Source organism: Mustela nivalis (assembly GCF_964662115.1).
Source record: "Mustela nivalis genome assembly, chromosome: 17".
Classification (NCBI taxonomy): domain Eukaryota; kingdom Metazoa; phylum Chordata; class Mammalia; order Carnivora; family Mustelidae; genus Mustela; species Mustela nivalis.
The window spans coordinates 43,234,463-43,253,217 of record NC_139036.1 but is presented as its reverse complement, the minus strand read 5'-3'; the positions used below and the strand labels follow the sequence as shown (position 1 = coordinate 43,253,217).

Below are 18,755 nucleotides of genomic sequence, written 5' to 3'. Positions count from 1 at the left end.
GCGCGAGATGGTAGAGAAGGAGGGAGTCTTTTTGGTTCGTTCTTCCCCCTCCTCTCTCAGTGTCCCGGCAGGGGGTCTTGGGGATTTGAAGGTAGGGACTCCAGCAAACCCACCCGGTCAATGGTGACATCATGGCTTTCCGTCCCCATAGCAACGGACGGCCTAGTCTGGGGCTGGGGTGTCTCAACCGCGGGCCTGGACTAACAGGGAAGTGTGGATTAGTTTCTCCAGCCGAGCTCAGGGTGGAAAGTTTTGGGGGAGCTGCGTCCTCTGGTGGATACTTAGGGGAGACAGAGATGGGGAGGAAGATAGAATTGCCTACAGTGACAGCCCTGATGGAGCCAGAGACAAGCTCTAGTCATTTAAGGCTTGATTCGGAGTCTAACCATAATCACACCACAGTTTCGCGCTTGCTTGCATAACATTTTTTACCCTTTAAAAGCGCTTCTTGGGGCGCCTGGCTGGCTCAGTGGGTTAAAGCCTCTGCTTTCGGCTCAGGTCATGATCCCAGGGTCCTGGGATCAGCCCCGCATTGGGCTCTCTGCTCAGCAGGGAGCCTGCTTCCCTTCCTCTCTCTCTACCTGCCCCTCTGCCTACTTGTGATCTCTGTCTGTCAAATAAATAAATAAAATCTTAAAAAAAAACCCAAATAAAAAAAATAAAAGCGCTTCTTTAAATCGGTTATACTCCATTTAATTTTTATCTAGCAAGCAATATCATCACCATTTTACAGAAGGGAAAGTTGAGGCAACAGTCGGAAAGTTTTAAAGACTCGGTCTCCCTGCTCCAAGTTGCCACTGCAAGACCACAAGAATGGGTCACATACGGGTAGAGTTTGAGCCTGAAGAACAACTTAGTTGTGTTCTAGGCCACAGGTGGCTGGCTCCCCAAATCTGATGTAAGCTCAGGTTTTGTGATTGTCCTTCAGACTGTCCTTTTACATATTAACTTGCATAAGGTTTATTATGAATAAATAAAATTAAGTCGCAGTCTGAATGACCTTAAGAATGCCCTCGCGCGGGTCTCTCTAAACATTCCTGGTCTCCACCTTCCGCGCTCCTGCAACTTCGCGGGGCCGCTGGCCCTTTAAGTAAGCCCGCCAGGCTCCGCCCCCGGCCTGGCGCCCCGCCCCTCCAGCGAGCTGTCCGCAGCCGCCGCTCCTCCCGTCGCGCGCCCCGCCCTCCCCAGCTGTGCACCCTCGGTCCAGCTGCGCGCTCGTCGGGAGTCCCAGACATGTCCTCGGAGAGAGAGGTAGCCGAGGTAGCCACTGTGGTGGCGGCGGCCGAAGCAGGGGCCGGAGAAGACGCCTCTTCTCAGCCCCCGAAAGCCGAGGCCGCTGGCGACGCCCAGCCATCCGCGACTTCCGAGGGGGCCGCCGCCGCGTCGCCGCCGCCGCTGCGGTGCCTGGTGCTCACCGGCTTCGGCGGCTACGACAAGGTGAAGCTGCAGAGCCGGCCTGCCGTGGCACCGGCCCCTGGTCCCGGCCAGCTGACGCTGCGCGTCCGGGCTTGCGGGCTCAACTTCGCCGACCTTATGGCTCGGCAGGGGCTGTACGACCGGCTACCGCCGCTGCCCCTCACTCCGGGCATGGAGGGCGCCGGCGTCGTGATCGCGGTGGGCGAGGGAGTCAACGACCGCAAGGTGAGCGGGACAGGGCAGGGCAGGGCGAGGCTGCCCAGGCCACAGAAGAGTGGGGCTCGAGTGGGCGGGGGCCGGGGGTGTGGCAGGGCGGAAGAAACTGGCACCGACCCGGGCAGACGGGCATGGAAGGCGTTGGAAGGAGCCTGTGTTACGAGGGCCATGGGGAACTGGGTTTATATTGGAGGGTAGGTAGTGTAGATACAGTTATCGCCCCCTCCCCAACCATTTTTAATTGTAGCCGCCGCCCAGAAGCGGCGACGGTGGCGGTGGTTTAGGGTTGGAGTGTGTGTGGGGGGGGACACAATAAGGCACCCGTGCGCATGCGCACAATGACCTTACAGCTCTCCCCCACCCGCCCCCCGCCCCCTGCCAACACCCCGGGTTAAAACCACACCTGTACCCCCCGCCATTGAACACTGCCTGGGTTATTGTGGTCTGTGACCCTGAGAACGGATTAGTGCTTTTACCCCCGAGAGAGCTTGAGGAGCTGTGTAGTCTGGGTTGGGCGGGGACGCATGACCCTGCCAGAGCCACAGTCACATGCAGCCCCGTGGTCTGTGGGGGTGTGAGGAGGCCCCTCCCAGAGCAGGGCCAAAGAGACGAGGCACGCCCATCATGGAGGAGAGGGAGCCTGCCACCCGCTGTTCCACTGGATTTACACTGCTGCTCTGATCTTGGCCATGGTGGGGGCGAGATGGGGTCCCTGGATCTTTGTCTTAGGCTCTCTGTATCCCGTGACTGCACTGTCTCCTTCTCTAGTGACTCAGCCAGCGGAGCCACGACCCCAGGCTGCCCTTGGGAACGTTGAGGGGACGGGAGTGGGGGCAACACGCCTCTGCCTTCCCCTTCCTCCGGGAGGACCCTGGGCTCAGAAACCCCTGCGGTGCCCATTTGGACTGGAGTGTGGGGGTGTGGCACTGAGAGCAGGTTGGCCCAGCTCTGCCGGTCTGTTTCTCCTTTCGTTTATCATTAATCTTGGCCACAAACCCGGACAGCAGAGAGTTCGCGACTTTTTGAGGGACCCGGGGTGAAGCCTTTTTTGCACGTCATTTGTTTGGGTGTTTCTTTTTGGAATCAGCTCCCTGCAAAAGAGCCCCCCCCAGACGCAGCCTTCCTCTTGCAGGACCTGCTAGTCCCAGGTCCCAGAGCTGGAATTCTTGGATTTATTGTGCATGTCCACATCTCCTCCTTAGAGGGCTTCTGCCTCTATCCAGCTCTGGCCCCACCCTTTCCACTGACTTCTGAGTAATCCCACTCTTGAGAAGGTGCTAAGAGGAATTTGCGTGTGTGTGGTGGGTGAGCGGGAGGGAATTGTAGTTCATGTTTGAAGGCCACCCACCTAACCTCCCTCCCCACACTTTCCGCTTAGTAAATACAGGATATCCTGTCCAGGGCAAGAACCTGATGTAAGAGGCTGGATTCTGTGGGGAGAGCCCTCCTTCCCTCCTGATGTCTGGAAAGGGGAGGGGTCGGCTTTAGCCTGGGTAGGTGAGCCTTGCTCTGGGCCACATCGGTCACAACCCTGGCTGAACACTGCACTTTCCAGCAGTCCCGGGCTGTTTCTGAGTCTCCTAGTCCTGAATCCTAGGATGGAATGCTTCCATTCCCCAGACCTCATTTCAAGCCAGTGCTTGCAAGGAAACATCCCAGCCTGCCTTCTGTCCTCATCAGTGGAGTATGGGGCTTTGAGGACATGAAAAGGGGTGGATGTGGGAACCCCATGCCCTCTCTCCATGGATCCCAAGTCTCCTTAATATACAGAATTCCCATCATCCCTGGCAGGGACCAAAACAGACCCGGATTGTCCTGGAATAGACCCACACTTTTCTCTCCATGGCCTTCAGAGTGAGGAGAGGCCTTGCTTTCTCCAACGGTTGCTCCCTTTCCTCTGCCCTCCTCTTGACCCCAGAGGCTAAGCTGGAGGGAAAGATTCTGTTTTCTTAGCTCCCTTTCCCTCCTGCCACGAGGCTCTTGTACAGGTGGCCAGGGCTGGTTGCAGGGACAGGTTGCCTCTTCCTTTTGGACTGGGGCTGTGTGGCTGTCCTTGTCCACCACCCCAACTCCCTGTCTCTGGGTGAGGGTGTTTTCTGGGCCCCCAGTAGTGCTGGCTCAAATGCTTCTCATGAGGTAATTGCACCAGCCCTAGAGGCTTTACAGGGACTTTATCGTTGTTATTACCTAATACTGTGAACTCTTTGCTCTGTGCCAGACATTGAGCTAAAAATTACTGAGTGATTCTTTTTTTTTTTTTTTTTTGGCACTTAATCCTCATAATTGCTCTATTTTTCACAGACAAGAAAACTGAGGCTCAAAAAGGTTAAATAGTTTTTATTTGCCCAAGGTCACACTGTTAGTAAACAGCAGAGTCCATTTTTTGACCAAAACAGTTTGATGTCTTTAACAATACTTTTCAGCCCTAAGTATAAGCTTCTTGCATTCAGGGGTCTTACACAATAGTGAAGCATAAGATCTGTAAAGTCGAGATAAGGACGGTATCTACCTCAAAGAGCTGAGAAGGATTAATCCACTATTTATATGTAATAAGCTTATTACAGCTGTTAGAATAGGGCCTGGCCTCTGTCAAGCACTCCAGTAAGGGTAAGTTGTTATTGTTTTCCATGGTGTTATTATTACTATTAGCATGAGGACTGTGGCTGCTTTTATTGCTACTTCATTGCCAAGAAGAAGGCCTTGTACATAGTAGAAGGTCATAAATCGCCAGTGGCTGAATGAACAAGGGACTGAATGATGCTCTTCTTTCATTCTTTAAGGTAGGGGACCGGGTGATGGTGTTGATCCGGTCAGGCATGTGGCAGGAGGAGGTGACTGTGCCCTCAGCCCAGACCTTCCAGATGCCTGAGGCCATGACCTTCGAGGAAGCGGCTGCCTTGCTGGTCAATTACATCACAGCCTACATGGTCCTCTTTGACTTCGGCAATCTACGGCCCGGCCACAGCGTCTTGGTACACATGGCCGCAGGTGACAGGCCCCCTCCCTTTATCCCCCCTCCTTACCCCACCCAGATTTCCTTGGGGCCCCTTCCCTGCAGCCTGTCTGGACGGTCGTCATGGCAACACCAGGCTGCCTTGGCCTATGGCTCCCAGAGGCCTCTGCCTTATTGTTGCCGTGGTAACATTCAGGCTCCAGGTCCAGCCTGGTGTGCTATCCATAGCAACGTGCCCTCAGCCGGCAGCCCCTCCTTTGCCAGCTACCCTCCCCCCCACATTTCTCAGTCATGGCCATTGGACCCAGTTGTGAGGAGAGAAAGCCTCAAAATGCGCCCAGGCCCATTGAGGATGATGAGCAGAGTCCTTGAGGGGCAAGAATGGAGAGCGGCGGCAGGGTGACTCCAGTTCCTGCCTCATGAAAGGGTCTTGCTGCAGGGGGTGTGGGCATGGCCGCCTTGCAGCTGTGCCGCACAGTGGAGAACGTGACGGTGTTCGGGACGGCCTCGGCCAGCAAGCACGAGGTGCTGAAGGAGAACGGGGTCACACACCCCATTGACTATCACACGACTGACTATGTGGATGAGATCAAGAAGATCTCCCCAAAAGGTGCACCTGGGGGTTGGGATCTGGGTGGGGGCAGGATGGCCCAGGATAGGGAGGGGCACCTAACGATGTTCCTGGCTTCCCCCGCCCCCCCCCCCGACAGGAGTGGACATCGTCATGGACCCTCTGGGTGGGTCAGATACTGCCAAGGGCTACAACCTCCTCAAACCCATGGGCAAAGTGGTCACCTATGGTGAGTTTGCCGGCCGGGGGTGGAGAGGGCTGTGAGGGGAAGCCAGCTGTGTCTGAAGGGCAGGCTGCAGAGGCCCAGGGACTCTGGGACTCAAGCGGGCAGCAGGGTTAGAGTGAGGACGGGTAAGGCGTCCAGATCGCTGCCTCCGGGGTGCAGCTGATGGCATATTCTCATTTGCTCTTTTTCCTGCTAGTCACACGCAGTGAATTCTGTGTTCTTTCTGTGTTCCTCTTTGGGGTTTATTCCGGATGCAAAATCCGTCCACCTGCCTGCCTTTGTTCTGCTCTCCTGGGCTTCTTGGGCAAGCTGCATTTTCATCTGAAAAACACACCCACAAAAATCAGCAAATAGATAAAGATGGGGGCAGTTTTGAGTCTGCTGGAGCGCATCTGGGACTGGCACCCAGTGGGCGGGGGGTCCTCCTGTCATTCCCCGCACTGCCGGGGATGCTTGTGACTGGCCCTTGGGGACCGAGGAGCATTGTTTCGGGCAGGGATGCGCTGGGCACCCAGACTCACGGGCCACGGTGCCTTGTCCCACAGGAATGGCCAACCTGCTGACGGGCCCCAAGCGGAACCTGATGGCCCTGGCGCGCACGTGGTGGAACCAGTTCAGCGTGACGGCCCTGCAGCTGCTGCCCGCCAACCGCGCTGTGTGTGGCTTCCACCTGGGCTACCTGGAGGGCGAGGTGGAGCTGGTCCAAGGTGTGGTGGCCCGCCTCCTGGCTCTGTACAACCAGGGCCGCATCAAACCACACATCGACTCTGTGTGGCCCTTTGAGAAGGTGAGTGGGATCCCTGCGTGGGGGGGGGTGCTCTGGGGGCTGGGGTTCCTGGGAAGAGAAGGGCTGGCTCCTTCTGGCTGGCTCTCGGCAGGGGTGGGGGTGGGGGAGGGGGGACTGAGCAGCCCTGGGAGCCGGGTGTTGTCTTCCTCCCCAGGTGGCGGACGCCATGAGGCAGATGCAGGAGAAGAAGAATGTGGGCAAAGTCCTCCTGGTGCCTGGACCAGAGAAGGAGAACTAGGGCGGAGGCTGGCAGACCCTCAGGGCCCCGGGAAGAGAGACACCGGGGGCCGCACTGTGCTGGTCTCCAAACTCTTCACATTTCATCCTCTGTCATCGTGCTCTGCCCTCTCTCCCCTGAAGGTCTCCATCCTGATGGCCTCTCCCCAGCCCTGTTCTGTCTCCTGAGGCAGGGCTGCCCCCTCCCCCCCTTCCTGCCCTCCGAAGAGGTTGGGAAGTGACCACTTGGATGTCTGGGCCCTGCCAAGGGGACAGGGAGGGTCAGAGGGAGGCCGGCTGCTTCCTGCCCCCACCCTTTCCCTGGGCCTGCTGTGCTGCTTTTGTGCCAAGGTTAGCCGATCCCTTTCCGTCCAGTTCTGTGTGCTCCCCCCACTCCCCGCCTCATCTCCCACTCCTGCCCCTGCCCCACCCCCACCCCACCCCAAAAGAATTGAAACGTCAGCTCAGGATATGGGGCCAATCTGTGTGAATCCAGCATGTCCCTGTCTTGCCCTCCTGTCCCTTCAATCCAGGCCGACCAGTGCCCCCCTCCGAACTCTGTCACCTCGTTGCATGGCCTTGTCCTCTTGCCCCCATCTCCTTAAGCACACTTGGGCTTCTTCCACCTCTGGGTTTTCTGCCCCTCGTAACCAAGGTTGCCTCTTACAACAAGGGTGGGACTCATACTGCTCCCTTAGGTCACAACTCTGAGGGAGGGACAGAGTCCCCCCCCCCCCCCAATCAACCCCCCTGCCACTCCCCACCCTTCACTGAGTTCTCTGGAGTTGTTCTCAGTGCCTTAGCAACGGAAAACCTGTGCGTGTATGTGTGTGGGGGGGTGTCCCTGTCTCACACCTCCTTCTCTACCCCATACTCCCCAGTGCCTTCTTCTGCTGGAGCTGGGGTTTTGCTGCCTCCCAGTCCCACAACACTGCCAAAAATCTGTGTGCATGCCAGTGGCGGTTGGGGGGGGGGGCAGCCCCGAGCCGCCTGGGGTCTGTGCCATGTCCTGTCTCTGGGGCTGTCATTTCTCTCTGGGTGGTGGAGGAGGAGGAGAAGGCGGGGAAGCTCTCCCAGCCTTGCAGGCAAGTGTGGCACTTACCAGCCAGAGCTCTGAGAGGCGATGCCATCTGTTTTTTGTTCTGGGACCAAAGTAAAAATCAAATCCCATTTCCCGTGCTGTCAAGGGAGGCCCACTGCCTTCTCAGAGCAGGGGCAGCTTTTCGAACTCAGCCCCAAACTTTGTTTACATGGGTGGGGAGATGGAACCAGGGAATAAAGAGGGGGGTGGCTTAGGACCTGGGCCGCTGGAACCAAAGTGGGGGCTTCCTGGCGTAGGGGTGTAACTCTGTCTGCTCTCTGATAGGGAATTAGGTAGGGTTCTTGCCCAGCCCCTGCCAGGGGGAGGTGGGGGGAGGGGCTCAGCCTCTTCATTGTCTAAACAAGGCCTACACGTGTGAAGTGCGATTTCTGCTTTTGTGTACCCCACCCCATTTTACCGAAGCTGCCTTTGTGTTTGTGTCAATAAAAAGCCAAACCCTGGGTCCTGGATGTTGCCTCTTGAGAGGTGGAGGGGAAGGTGGGCTCCCAGAAAGCCAGGGCGGAGAGGAGTATATGGGTAGGGTTCCTCCTGCCATGCTCAAATCAGGTTTCCTTTCAGGAAATGAAATGAGAAGGTCACACCACTTTTTATTGTTCTTGGGCAGCGTTTCACAACCGATAATCCCTGCTGCCGTTGACCCGCACGATCTCTTGCACCCGAGTGCCCAATTCCAGTCTGGTTCGAGAGGCTTGGCAGAGGGGTGTGGGCGACGAGGAGGGCAGGCTCTTACTCTGATGCGGCAGTGAAGACTGCCAGGCCCCGCTGTCCCGGGGGCACGACTCTCAGGGCTTCCACCTCCCCACCTCCACGGGAGGGCTTCTGGAAGTGGATCTGTAGGATATCCTGCAGCTCCGGGCCATCCAGCACATCGGGAATGTTGAGCACTAGCACTGACTGGGGTACCGACCGGAACGTGATCTGGAAAAAGAGCCGGGAGATGGGCAATGTCTCCTGAGAGTCAGGGACCCGGGGGTAGGTGGTGCCCCTGGGGGTAAGGGAGGGGTAGGAAGGCAAGAGAGGCTAGTAATGGGAAGGACAATGGCATTTGGGGCCTCTGATCCTTTCCTGGGCAAGTTTCTGGCAGGCGGACATGTGTGGGGCCCAGCCCCCAATGCTCTACCTTCCCCACTTACGTCAGCCTTCTGGATCTCCCCACTGAGGTAGGGAGAGACTCTCAAAGGGAACTTGTGCTCGCCCAGTGGCACTGTGAACTGGCCAGTCTGGCACAGGTACTGGGCCACTGCGGGGAGAGAGAGGGATGGACCTCTAGCATCCAGGGCTCTACTCCCCTGGGGCCTGAGGCCTCCATCAACCCCAGTCTCGTGGCAGGGCCCTCACCTGTGTCCTTGGTGAAACCCAGCACGACAGCCCCTCGCAGCAGCTCCCGAGTCTCCACGTCACCACCTCCGTTCCTGGTCTTGCCAAAGAAGATCTCCAGCTTGTCCAGCAGCTCCTCCTCACTCAGCCGGAGCCCTGCGGGAAACCCACTGACCAGCACGCTCCGCCTGCTTACCTGAGTGGACACCTAGGGGCAGACAGGAAGGAGAGGTCCAGCCCTGCTCCCCGGGGCCCCAGTGCATGGCAGCCCTGCGTGTCCCAGGATCCTGCTGCTCTGTCACCTGGACGGCGGTCACCACAGGCAGCTCCAGAGCCTGTACTTGAACCCGCAGCCGGCATTCCTCTATGTGGATCTCATGCTCCTTCTGTTGCAGCACCCTCTGGGCCACTAGGGCGGGGGAGCAGGGTCAGTGCAGGGCGGTAGGCGAGGGGGTGAGGGAAGCCTCCCAACCTCTTTCCTGGGGCCTCTTGGAGAGCTCACCCTTGGGGTCATCGAAGGTGACCAGAGCAGAGCCTCCTGGCAGAGGGTAGGAGATCCTCACTTCAGAAACCAAACACTTGGGTGCTTCCTGGCCCTGCTTAGTGTGTCCTCGGAACACCAGGGGGACTGCATTTGCCAGGAATGGGACCTGGAGGTGGGGGAGGGGAGGCTGATGCAGCCTTCAAGGGTGGGAGAGCCCCCCCCCCCACCGCGCCCCATCTCAAGAGGAAAACGTTCCACGTGATCGATGCTGGGGATGAATACATTAATTGAAAGAGCTGGGTGAATGAGCCGATGAAGTTAGGTTACGCCTGAACTGGCGCGTTAGACCCAAGATCTGAGCTTGTCCTTGCACAGCAGCCCTGCAAGTTTGGTAGCTCCACTTTACAGATGAGAAAGCAGGTCCAGAAAGTTCAAGTCCAGCAAGTTCAAGTCACATACTTGAGGTCACACAGCAAGGAGACGGCAGAGCCAGGAGAGAAACTAACTTCTAGTTCTTCCTCCCAGGCCACCCCACCCCCACCCCCACTTACCTGGTCTTGGGTTTGGTCCCTGAGCTCCCTTCTCCGCTGCTGCAGCTCCCGCAGCCGGTCCTTTAGTCTGGCCTGTTCCTCCCGAAGGGCACCCAGGGTCTGTTAGAACAGGGGGGACATGACCATGCATCCACCTGCCTTCCTGGAGAAGGAGCCCAGGGAGAGGGGACCCTACTGTGGAATCTCCCACCAGCAGAGCTGATGCTCAGCTCCAGAACAGCCCAACCCCTTTCCCCTACCCCCGGGCTGGGACTTGGCTGGCCTCATCTCTGGGGGCCTGGATACTCTCTTGGGGGTCAGGAGGAACCTTGGGTACAATCACAACTGTTTTTTACAGGAGGCCTTGCTTTTAACAAACACTGACTGAACTCCTGCTGAGGTGTGCTGGGCACTAACACAGGGAGACACAGGGACAAGAGGCCAGCCCTCAGGTCTGAAGGAAACAGTACCCCAGACAGTGTACCCTCACACAAGGGACTGTGGAGGACATCGGGAGTGTGGAAGAGGGACCGTGCCATAGGACTTAACATCACAAGGGAGGCCTCCAGAAGGAGTGGGGGCTTACAGTGATAAAATGTTACACTACTAGCTAACCTTTATTAAGCACTTACTGTATGTCAGGCGCTGTGCCAAGCTTTTTATTTTTATTATTTTTTTAAGATTTTATTTATTTATTTGACAGAGATCACGAGTAGGCAGAGAGGCAGGCATGGGGGTAGGGGGAAGAAAGCTCCCCACTGAGCAGAGAGCCTGACGCTTAGGACCCTGAAATCACCACCTGAGTCAAAGGCAGAGGCTTAACCCCCTGAGCCACTCAGGTGCCCTGTGTCAAGCTTTTTATATGGAGTGTAACACTCAATTCTTGAAACAACCCTACGAAATAAATTCCCTCTTAACCTTACTTTACAGATGAGGAAACCAAAGTTCAGAGAGGTTAAGTGACTTCCCCGAAGTCATTCAGCCCTATCCAGGCTGACTCCAGACTGCTAATCTGTGCTTTCCAGTGAAAAAATCAAGCACCACTCCCTCCACAGCCACAAAAAAAGAAACGAAGCCCAGAGTGGGGGAGCAGTTTACCCCACATCTCCCAGCTTGTCCCTTGACTGCCACTCTTTCCACTGTACTGAGCAGCCTTTCAGGCTGGGTGTGATTTGGAGTGAGTCCAGAGACAGAGAGTGACAACATGGGCAAGGGAATGACACCAGGGACACGAATAAATGCACCTTTGTTTGTGGGATGGAATAGATGTTAGCTGGCAGGGTTCACTCTGTGGTTGGGAAGCCTGATAAATAAGGTCGGCTCAGAGAAGCGTGAGCTCACTTGGGAGGCGGGACTCTTGTCCCAGTCATTTCTGTATCCCCAGTGTCCAGCAGAGTCCCTGCCACAAAACAGACATTCAATCAATGTGTGTTGAATGAATGAATGACTGCAGTGAATGAATGACAGAATGGGGGCATATTACAGAGGGCACTGAAGACGTTCAGTGTGAGTTCCCTCTTTTTTTTTTTTTTTTAAAGATTTTATTTATTTACTTGACAGAGATCACAAGTAGGCAGAGAGGCAGGCAGAGAGAGAGGGAAGCAGGCTCCCTGCTGAGCAGAGATTATGACCTGAGCTGAAGGCAGAGGCTTTAACCCACTGAGCCACCCAGGTGCCCGAGCTACTGGGGATTCTAGTTTGCTCTATTTTTAAGCAGAGGAAAGCTAGAGCTTGATCAAATAATGCTGGTTTATGAGGAATGAGAAAAGTACCCAGTTCTTCATATTTATACATATAAGGTGCCTTAAAGGCCGGTCAGATGACATCAATGACTGCAGAGAGTCACTGCAGATGACAGGGACTCACAAACTGGAGAGAGTGTGTCCCCACTAAAGTGGCAGCCTCTTCCCAGCTCCAACCCAGGTTTTCTCACATGGGAATGTGGTTCCAGTATCCTCTATGTTCCTATTTTTAAAAAAGATTTGATTTTATTTATTTACATGTGTGAGAAAGTCAGACACTTAACTGACTGAGCCACCCAGGCGACCCTATCAAACCTCATTTTATAGATGAGGAACTTGAGGTTTGTCAGGGCTAATTAATGGGCCAAAGTAAGTCAAACCCAAGGCCACTGAAGACACAAGGGGTCAAGGACAGGACGTGGTGGAAAGGACTCTGGGTTGGAACAACATGTGGGGATGGAAGAAGCCAAGAGGAAGGAAGAACTCCTTGAGGGACAAAGCCTTGGAAATCTAATCTTTGAGGATTATATTTAGTCAGGGGTCAGGGGAGACAAAAGGAATGACAGAGAGAAAAAAAAGAAGGCCTGGCCAAAGATAAGGAGGGCCAGGGCCAGGACTGGGGACTGTCAGAGATACAGAGGAAGAGGAGGGATGAAGCAGCGCTTCAAGGAAAGGAGGCTAAAGGGCTCCACGTGCTCATTTGCTTTCTCATTCGCTCATTCACCAATTAGCTACGGAGCCACTACCAAGTGCCAGGCACTGCTCTAGGCTCTGGAAACACAGTGATGAACACAACAGGCACAGCTTCCTTGTGGAGTTTATATTCTAGAGGATGAGCCAGACAGTAAATAGAATCAATAAAATCTACAGTATGCTAGTGGTAAGTGTTGTGGACAGAAGCCAAGCAGGGGAGAATGGAGAATGTCAGAGGCCATCTTAAATGGGGTGATCAGAATAGGCCTTGCTGAGATGATACTGGATCATTTACCTGAAGGAGATGCAGGAGAAAGCCATGTGTACACGTGGGGGAAAGTTCTGTGCACAGGAAGAGCAAGTGCAAAGACCCTGAGATGGGAGTTTTTGTCAGGCGGATCTGAGGAATAGCAAGGAAGCCAGTGAGTAGGAGCGGAGGAATTGAGGGGCTGGGGGCTGGAGAGGAAGTGACAGAGGAGGAGACGGAATTGGACCATGCCACATCTTTCGCACAATGTGGGGTGGGAAGCCAAAGACAGGATGACTTGGCTGTTGTGTGACTAGACTGATGTGGGGGAAGGGCACAAGCAGGGAGACCACTGGTGAGGCCATTACAGCGTCCAGGAGCGCCATGTTGGGGGCTTGGACCATGGGGGAGTAATGGAGGCCATGAGGGGCCGTGGAGTCTAGATAGGTTGAAGTTGCTGATGAATCGGAAGAAGAGTAAGGAAGAAAGAAAGGAGTCTGGGGCGCCTGGGTAGCTCAGTGGGTTAAGCCTCTGCCTTTGGCTCAGGTCATGATCCCAGAGTCCTGGGATCGAGCTCTCTGCTCAGCAGGAAGCCTGCTTCCCTTCCTCTCTCTCTGCCTGCCTCTCTGCCTACTTGTGATCTCTGTGTGTCAAATAAATAGATAAAATCTTTAAAAAAACAAAAAATAAAGAGAGGAGTCTGGGATGACTCTAAGCTTTTTGGCCTGAGCGACTAGAAGGAATGAGAGCCATTTTCTGAGATGGGGAACACTGTGGGTGGAAGAGATTTAGGGCAGAAAATGAAGGGTTTATTTAGAACACATTAGGTATGAAGTGCCTATTTAACATGTCAGTAGAGACGGAGGGTAGCAGTTGCCTCTAGGGATCTAGTATTCAGGGAAGATGTCCAGGCTGGAAGTATACATTTGGGGTTTAGTCATGTAGAGGAGACACAGTCACAGAGTAAGTTCACAAGAAAGTCTCATACTACTTGAGAGCAACTGGGAGGGAGGTATAGACAGAGGGAAGTCCAATTTCTGGGGTGCCCACCACTAAGAGGTCAGGGGAAGAATGAAGCACCAGCCAAGAATACAGGGGAGGGGTCAGTGCACCTGGAGGGTGAACAGGAGTGTGAAGAAGGGTTTCAAGGAGGGGGAGCCAGCAGCTGGGCCAAACGTAGCTAATTAAGGCCAACAAAGATGAGACACGAGCAACACTCCCGGCGTCAGGACACTCAGTGACCACTGAGCACCAAACAAACAGTTCTGCTTATAAGGAAACTGCTTATAAGCCAGAAGTTCATGTACAAAGATTATTGCGGCTTTATTTAAAACAGACAAAAAGGGGCGCCTGGGTGGCTCAGTGGGTTAAAGCCTCTGCCTTCGACTCGGGTCATGATTTCGGGGTCCTGGGATCGAGCCCCATGTTGGGCTCTCTGCTCAGCGGGTAGCCTGCTCCCCCACCCCCCGCCTCCTTGTGATCTCTTGTCTGTCAGATAAATAAATAAATAAATGTTTTAAAAATAAATAAATAAAACAGACAAAATGAGGGGTGCCTAGGTGGCTTGGCCAGTAGAGCATGTGACTCTTGATCTCAGGGTCTGAGTTCAAGCCCCACTTTTGGTGTAGAACTTTCCTTAAAAACAAAATAGGGAGGCCTGTGTGGCTCAGTGGGTTAAGCATCTGCCTTCAGCTCAGGTCATGACCCTGTCGTCCTGGGATCGAGCCCCATGTGGGGCTCCTGGTTCAGCGTGGAGTCTGCTTAGCTTTCGGCACCCACCCCCACCTTGTGCTCACTCTCTCTCTCCCTCATAAATAAATGATTACAATCTTAAAAAAAATCCAAAACAGGGACACCTGGGTGGCTCAGTTGGTTAAGCAGCTGCCTTCAGCTAAGGTCATGATCCCAGTGTCCTGGGATTGAGTCCCACATCGGGCTCCTTGCTCAGCGGGGAGCCTGCTTCTCCCTCTGTCTGCTATTCTGTCTGCCTGTGCTCTCTCTCCACCCCCCGCCTCTGATAAATAAATAAAATCTTTAAAAAAAAAAATCCAAAACAATAAAATAAAAACAAAACAAAAAGAAATCTACGTGTCCAACAATAGGGTAATAGCTAAATATATCATGTAAACAATTAAAGGACATAAAGAACATTTAACAATATGAAAAAATGCTCACAATAAGCCAAAAAAGCAAGATATAAAACTGTATAAAAAGTATGATTCCTATTCTGTTGATTTAAAAAGTTTTATTTCAGGGGCGCCTGGGTGGCTCAGTGGGTTAAGCCTCTGCCTTCAGCTCAGGTCATGATCCCAGGGTCCTGGGATCGAGCCCCACATCAGGCTCTCTGCTCAGCAGGGAGCCTGCTTCCTCCTCTCTCTCTGCCTGCCTCTCTGCCTACCTATGATCTCTGTCAAATAAATAAATAAAATCTTAAAAAATTTTTAAAAAAAGTTTTATTTCATAAGGATCTTTATTAACACATAAAAATGCATGGGGGTACCTGACTGGCTCGGTTTTGGAAAAGCGTGTGACTCTTGGTCTCGGGGTCATGAGTTTGAGCCCCATGTTGGATGTAGAGATTACTTTAAAAACTATAAAATCTTGGGGTGCCTGGGTTGCTCAGTGGGTTAAGCCTCTGTCTTTGGCTTAGTCATGGTCTCATGATCTCAGGGTCCTGGGATCCTGCATCGGGCTCTCTGCTCAGCAGGGAGCCTTCTTCCCCCTTTCTGTCTGCCTGCCTCTCTGCTTACTTGTGATCTCTTTCTATCAAATAAATAAATAAAATCTTAAAAAAATATATATATATACATAATCTTAAAAAAATAAAAAGGCATAAAAAAACTCTGGGAAGATAGACACCAAAATGTTATTAACAGGGGTTGTCTCTCAAATCCGAATTTAGTGTGATTAAAAGAAAAGAGGGTCACGAACCCACCTTTCAATATGTAAAGGCCCTTTAAGGGAGTAGTTTTGGCAGAGGTAGAAGATGGGTGTGAATCAAGTATACTTCTTCCCCAAGAATAATCTCAGGGAACTGGGGTTCTGAAATGTTGCCAATAACATTAATAATAATAAACACATACTGTATGCTTAGTAAGTGCGAAGCAGTGTGCTAAGTTTTTACTGTATGGATTTATGGATTATCTGCTTTAATTTTTTTTTTTTTAAGATCTATTTATTTGTTTATTTGTCAGAGAGAGAGAGCACAAGCAGGGGGAGCAGCAGGCAGAGGGAGAAGCATGCTCCCCACCGAGCAGGGAGCTCAACGCAAGACTCTATCCCAGGACCCTGGGGTCATGACCTAAACAGAAGGCAGACGCTTAATCAACTGAGCCACTCAGGCGTCCCTAATTTTTTTTTTTTTTTTAAAGATTTTATTTGACAGAGAGAAGCACAGCAAGAGAGGGAACACAAGCAGGGAAAGTGGGAGAAGGAGAAGCAGGCCTCTTGCTGAGCAGGGAGTCTGAGGCAGGACTCTATCCCAGGACCCCAGGACCCCAGGATCATGCCCCGAGTTGAAGGCAGACACTTAACGACTGAGCCACCCAGGCATCCCCCCCCCTTTTTTTTTTAGAGAGATTTTTATTTATTTATTTGACAGAGAGAGATCACAGGTAGGCAGAGAGGCAGGCAGAGAGAGGAAGGGAAGCAGGCTCCCTGCTGAGCAGAGAGCCCGATGCAAGCTTGATTCCAGAACCCTGGGATCATGACCTGAGCCCAAGGCAGAGGCTTTAGCCCACTGAGCCACCCAGGCGACCCCCCTTTTTTTTCTTAAGTAACCTCTATACCCAGTGTGGGGCTTGAACTCATAACCTGAGATCAGGAGTCACCCACTTTCACCAACTGAACTAGCCAGGCTCCCTGAGCCTGTGATCTCTCTTATTACACTTGCAGGGCAAATGAAAAATTCCCAAGCAAGACATCTGTGTATTTATAACAGATGGAGTAGTAGCAGCAAGGGAGACTGCAGGAGCTGGAGAGGGGAGGAGATTCATTCATTCCACGGCTGTTTATTGAGTGCCGACTGAATGCCGGGCACAGTGCTGGCATGTCTAGGGATCAAGGGTGAGCAGGCTAGATGGGGAACCAGTCTTAGTCTAGTAGGACTTGGGGCATCACAGGTCAGGAAAGCGAAGACCACAGCTTGCAAGGGTTAGGGGAGCCCTTGGAGGAGGAATACGTCTGCCTGTGAGCCGGAAGAGGACCCAGGACTCACCCGAAATGAACTGTAAGGCGAGGAACTGTTCAATTCTAGGATGAAATACAAGGAGGGGAAGTTTGTTGGGTGAGATCTCAGGAGATAAGGGTGTGAATGAGTCCTAAGCTTTTTGGGTCACAGAACCCTTTAAGTACCTAAGAACTGAATTCTCTCAGAAAAACGCATTCACACAACAAATTCATGAGCTCTGAGGCACAGGCTATAGGATTGTCTCTGAGGCAACGGGTTAGGGGAGAGGTAATCCCAGCCGTGTTTCTCCCCTGGTGTTCAGCAGGTCTAAGTGAAAGGCAGAGAGGCTTGGCCACCAGACCCTGAGATACCTGCAGATTCCCAGCCAAGGAATGTCCTTTTTGCTTCTCCCTCCAACCCCAATACTTTCCTCTTCACTTACGGCATCATCATACATCACTGACGTGGGCCTGGGGTCCGGATGAGAAGAGCCGAGGCTTCAGAGCTGGGCACAAAGTGGCAGTGTCCCCTGTAACTAAATTCTTGCTTGTACCTTTGGAGGTGGCTTCGTCCCCTCCAAGTTGGGCCTGAGTTACACTTCCGAGGGTTCGGTCTGCAGGTTTTGCTTCCACTTTCACTTCAGCAGAACCCCTGCCGTGTGTTTGCACGCCCCCAACTGGTCTCCCCGCCCCTGGGAGGAGGAGCCCTTCTGGGCTTGGAAGTTGACCTCACCCACTTGAGGCCTGAGAGGAAGACACTCACAAATAACAGCCAAAAGAACGTGGGCCCCTATCAACCACTCATTCCAGCCTATCAAGGCCAGTACAAGCCTGTTGATAGAATTCTGTCTGCTGTCAAGATATTTCCCTGGAGTCTAGAAAGATGCTGCGCACATGCAGACTAATTGAGATTGAGAAATGTAACCAGGACGGTTAAAAACCTCTCCAAGTTCACAAAGTTGTACTAATAGCCAGCCATTTGTGGAGAACTGTTCTGTGCCCAATACTGACTCTGCTTCACATGAATTAACTCCGTCTTCCAAACAACCACACAAAGTTGGTTGTTTTTGCCATTTTACAGATGATTAGTCTAATCATCTGAGGCAGGAAGTGTAGAAACTTGCCCCAGGTTGTACTGCTAGAAGTCAAGCACATATCCAAACCTGGTTGGAATAGTATTTGAACTTGGGCCACCAGGTAGAGTGAAGAACTTCTAAAAATTTCTAATCAGAGGGTTAAAATTTACTTCCATTTGTGACTGAGTAGGCAAGCTACTTAGGAGTCTGTCTTGAGAGATGCCCAGTACTTACACGTGAGGAATCAAACAGAGTTCAGTGCACAGATTTTTCCAGTAATTTACAGACCCAGTCCTTGTTCCACATCCCACGTGGGTATGTGTCAATCAGTGCTTGGTGAACACACCAGTTGGGACTCCTGCTTCCATCAAGGGTCTTAGAACCAGACCAGCTGGAGAGTGCCTATCTCACCAGTAGAGCAGGGTCACAGGTATCCAATCAACGGTAAAATGGCAGACTGAAGGGCCACATACCGTTCTTGTAGCAGTGACACAACCATGCCCAAGAGCCTCAAATCACACCTTTTCTTGCCAGATTCTGCTGGCCATCTGGGGACCTCTTCTGATCTTACTAGGAATGGCTGTTCTGGGGCTCAGGCCTTCATTAGTCCTCACCCCTGCCATCAAGAGCAGTTCTCCAGGGTGGGCCTCATGAGATCAACACAGCTATCAGCAGGTAACCTCCCAGAAATTCTGACCTACTGAACCTCAGGGTGGGATTATGGCACTTTGTGGTTGGTTTGAGGTCCTCAGAGTGGTAGCTCTCAAGTGGAAGAAGCCAGTGCCCACTGAGCGGGGCCTGTGGGTGTTCCCAGTGCGGGGGCAAGAGCAGCCCAGGTTCTACCATGCACCCACAAGTCAGGGGTACTCATTTTTTTGACAAACAGTTCAGTAGCTCACACCTTACACATCAAGGACATCCAAATGACGAAAGGATGATCAGGTTGAGGATCAAGTAGTCCAAGTATCACTAAGGCATTATTTCATATATTTTCCCACAGCCTCTCATCCAC

At 53.0% G+C, this 18,755-nt stretch overlaps 2 protein-coding genes across 2 annotated transcripts; one reads left to right on the top strand and one right to left on the bottom strand.

The window, feature by feature from the left end:
• The first annotated feature begins 1,119 nt into the window (after positions 1 to 1,119).
• On the top strand, positions 1,120 to 7,927 carry VAT1 (vesicle amine transport 1). Its single transcript, XM_082706274.1, has 6 exons — positions 1,120 to 1,641; positions 4,413 to 4,620; positions 5,025 to 5,195; positions 5,296 to 5,385; positions 5,928 to 6,169; positions 6,324 to 7,927. The coding sequence occupies exons 1-6, from the start codon at positions 1,234 to 1,236 to the stop codon at positions 6,405 to 6,407; spliced, it is 1,203 nt and encodes a 400-aa protein (XP_082562400.1). The 5' UTR covers positions 1,120 to 1,233; the 3' UTR covers positions 6,408 to 7,927.
• A 127-nt stretch (positions 7,928 to 8,054) lies between these two features.
• Positions 8,055 to 17,356, bottom strand: IFI35 (interferon induced protein 35). The gene is made up of 7 exons (XM_082706282.1): positions 17,111 to 17,356; positions 9,840 to 9,938; positions 9,307 to 9,454; positions 9,107 to 9,213; positions 8,826 to 9,012; positions 8,621 to 8,727; positions 8,055 to 8,405 (listed from the first exon to the last, which is right to left on the bottom strand). The coding sequence occupies exons 1-7, from the start codon at positions 17,123 to 17,125 to the stop codon at positions 8,214 to 8,216; spliced, it is 855 nt and encodes a 284-aa protein (XP_082562408.1). The 5' UTR covers positions 17,126 to 17,356; the 3' UTR covers positions 8,055 to 8,213.
• Positions 17,357 to 18,755: the final 1,399 nt, after the last annotated feature.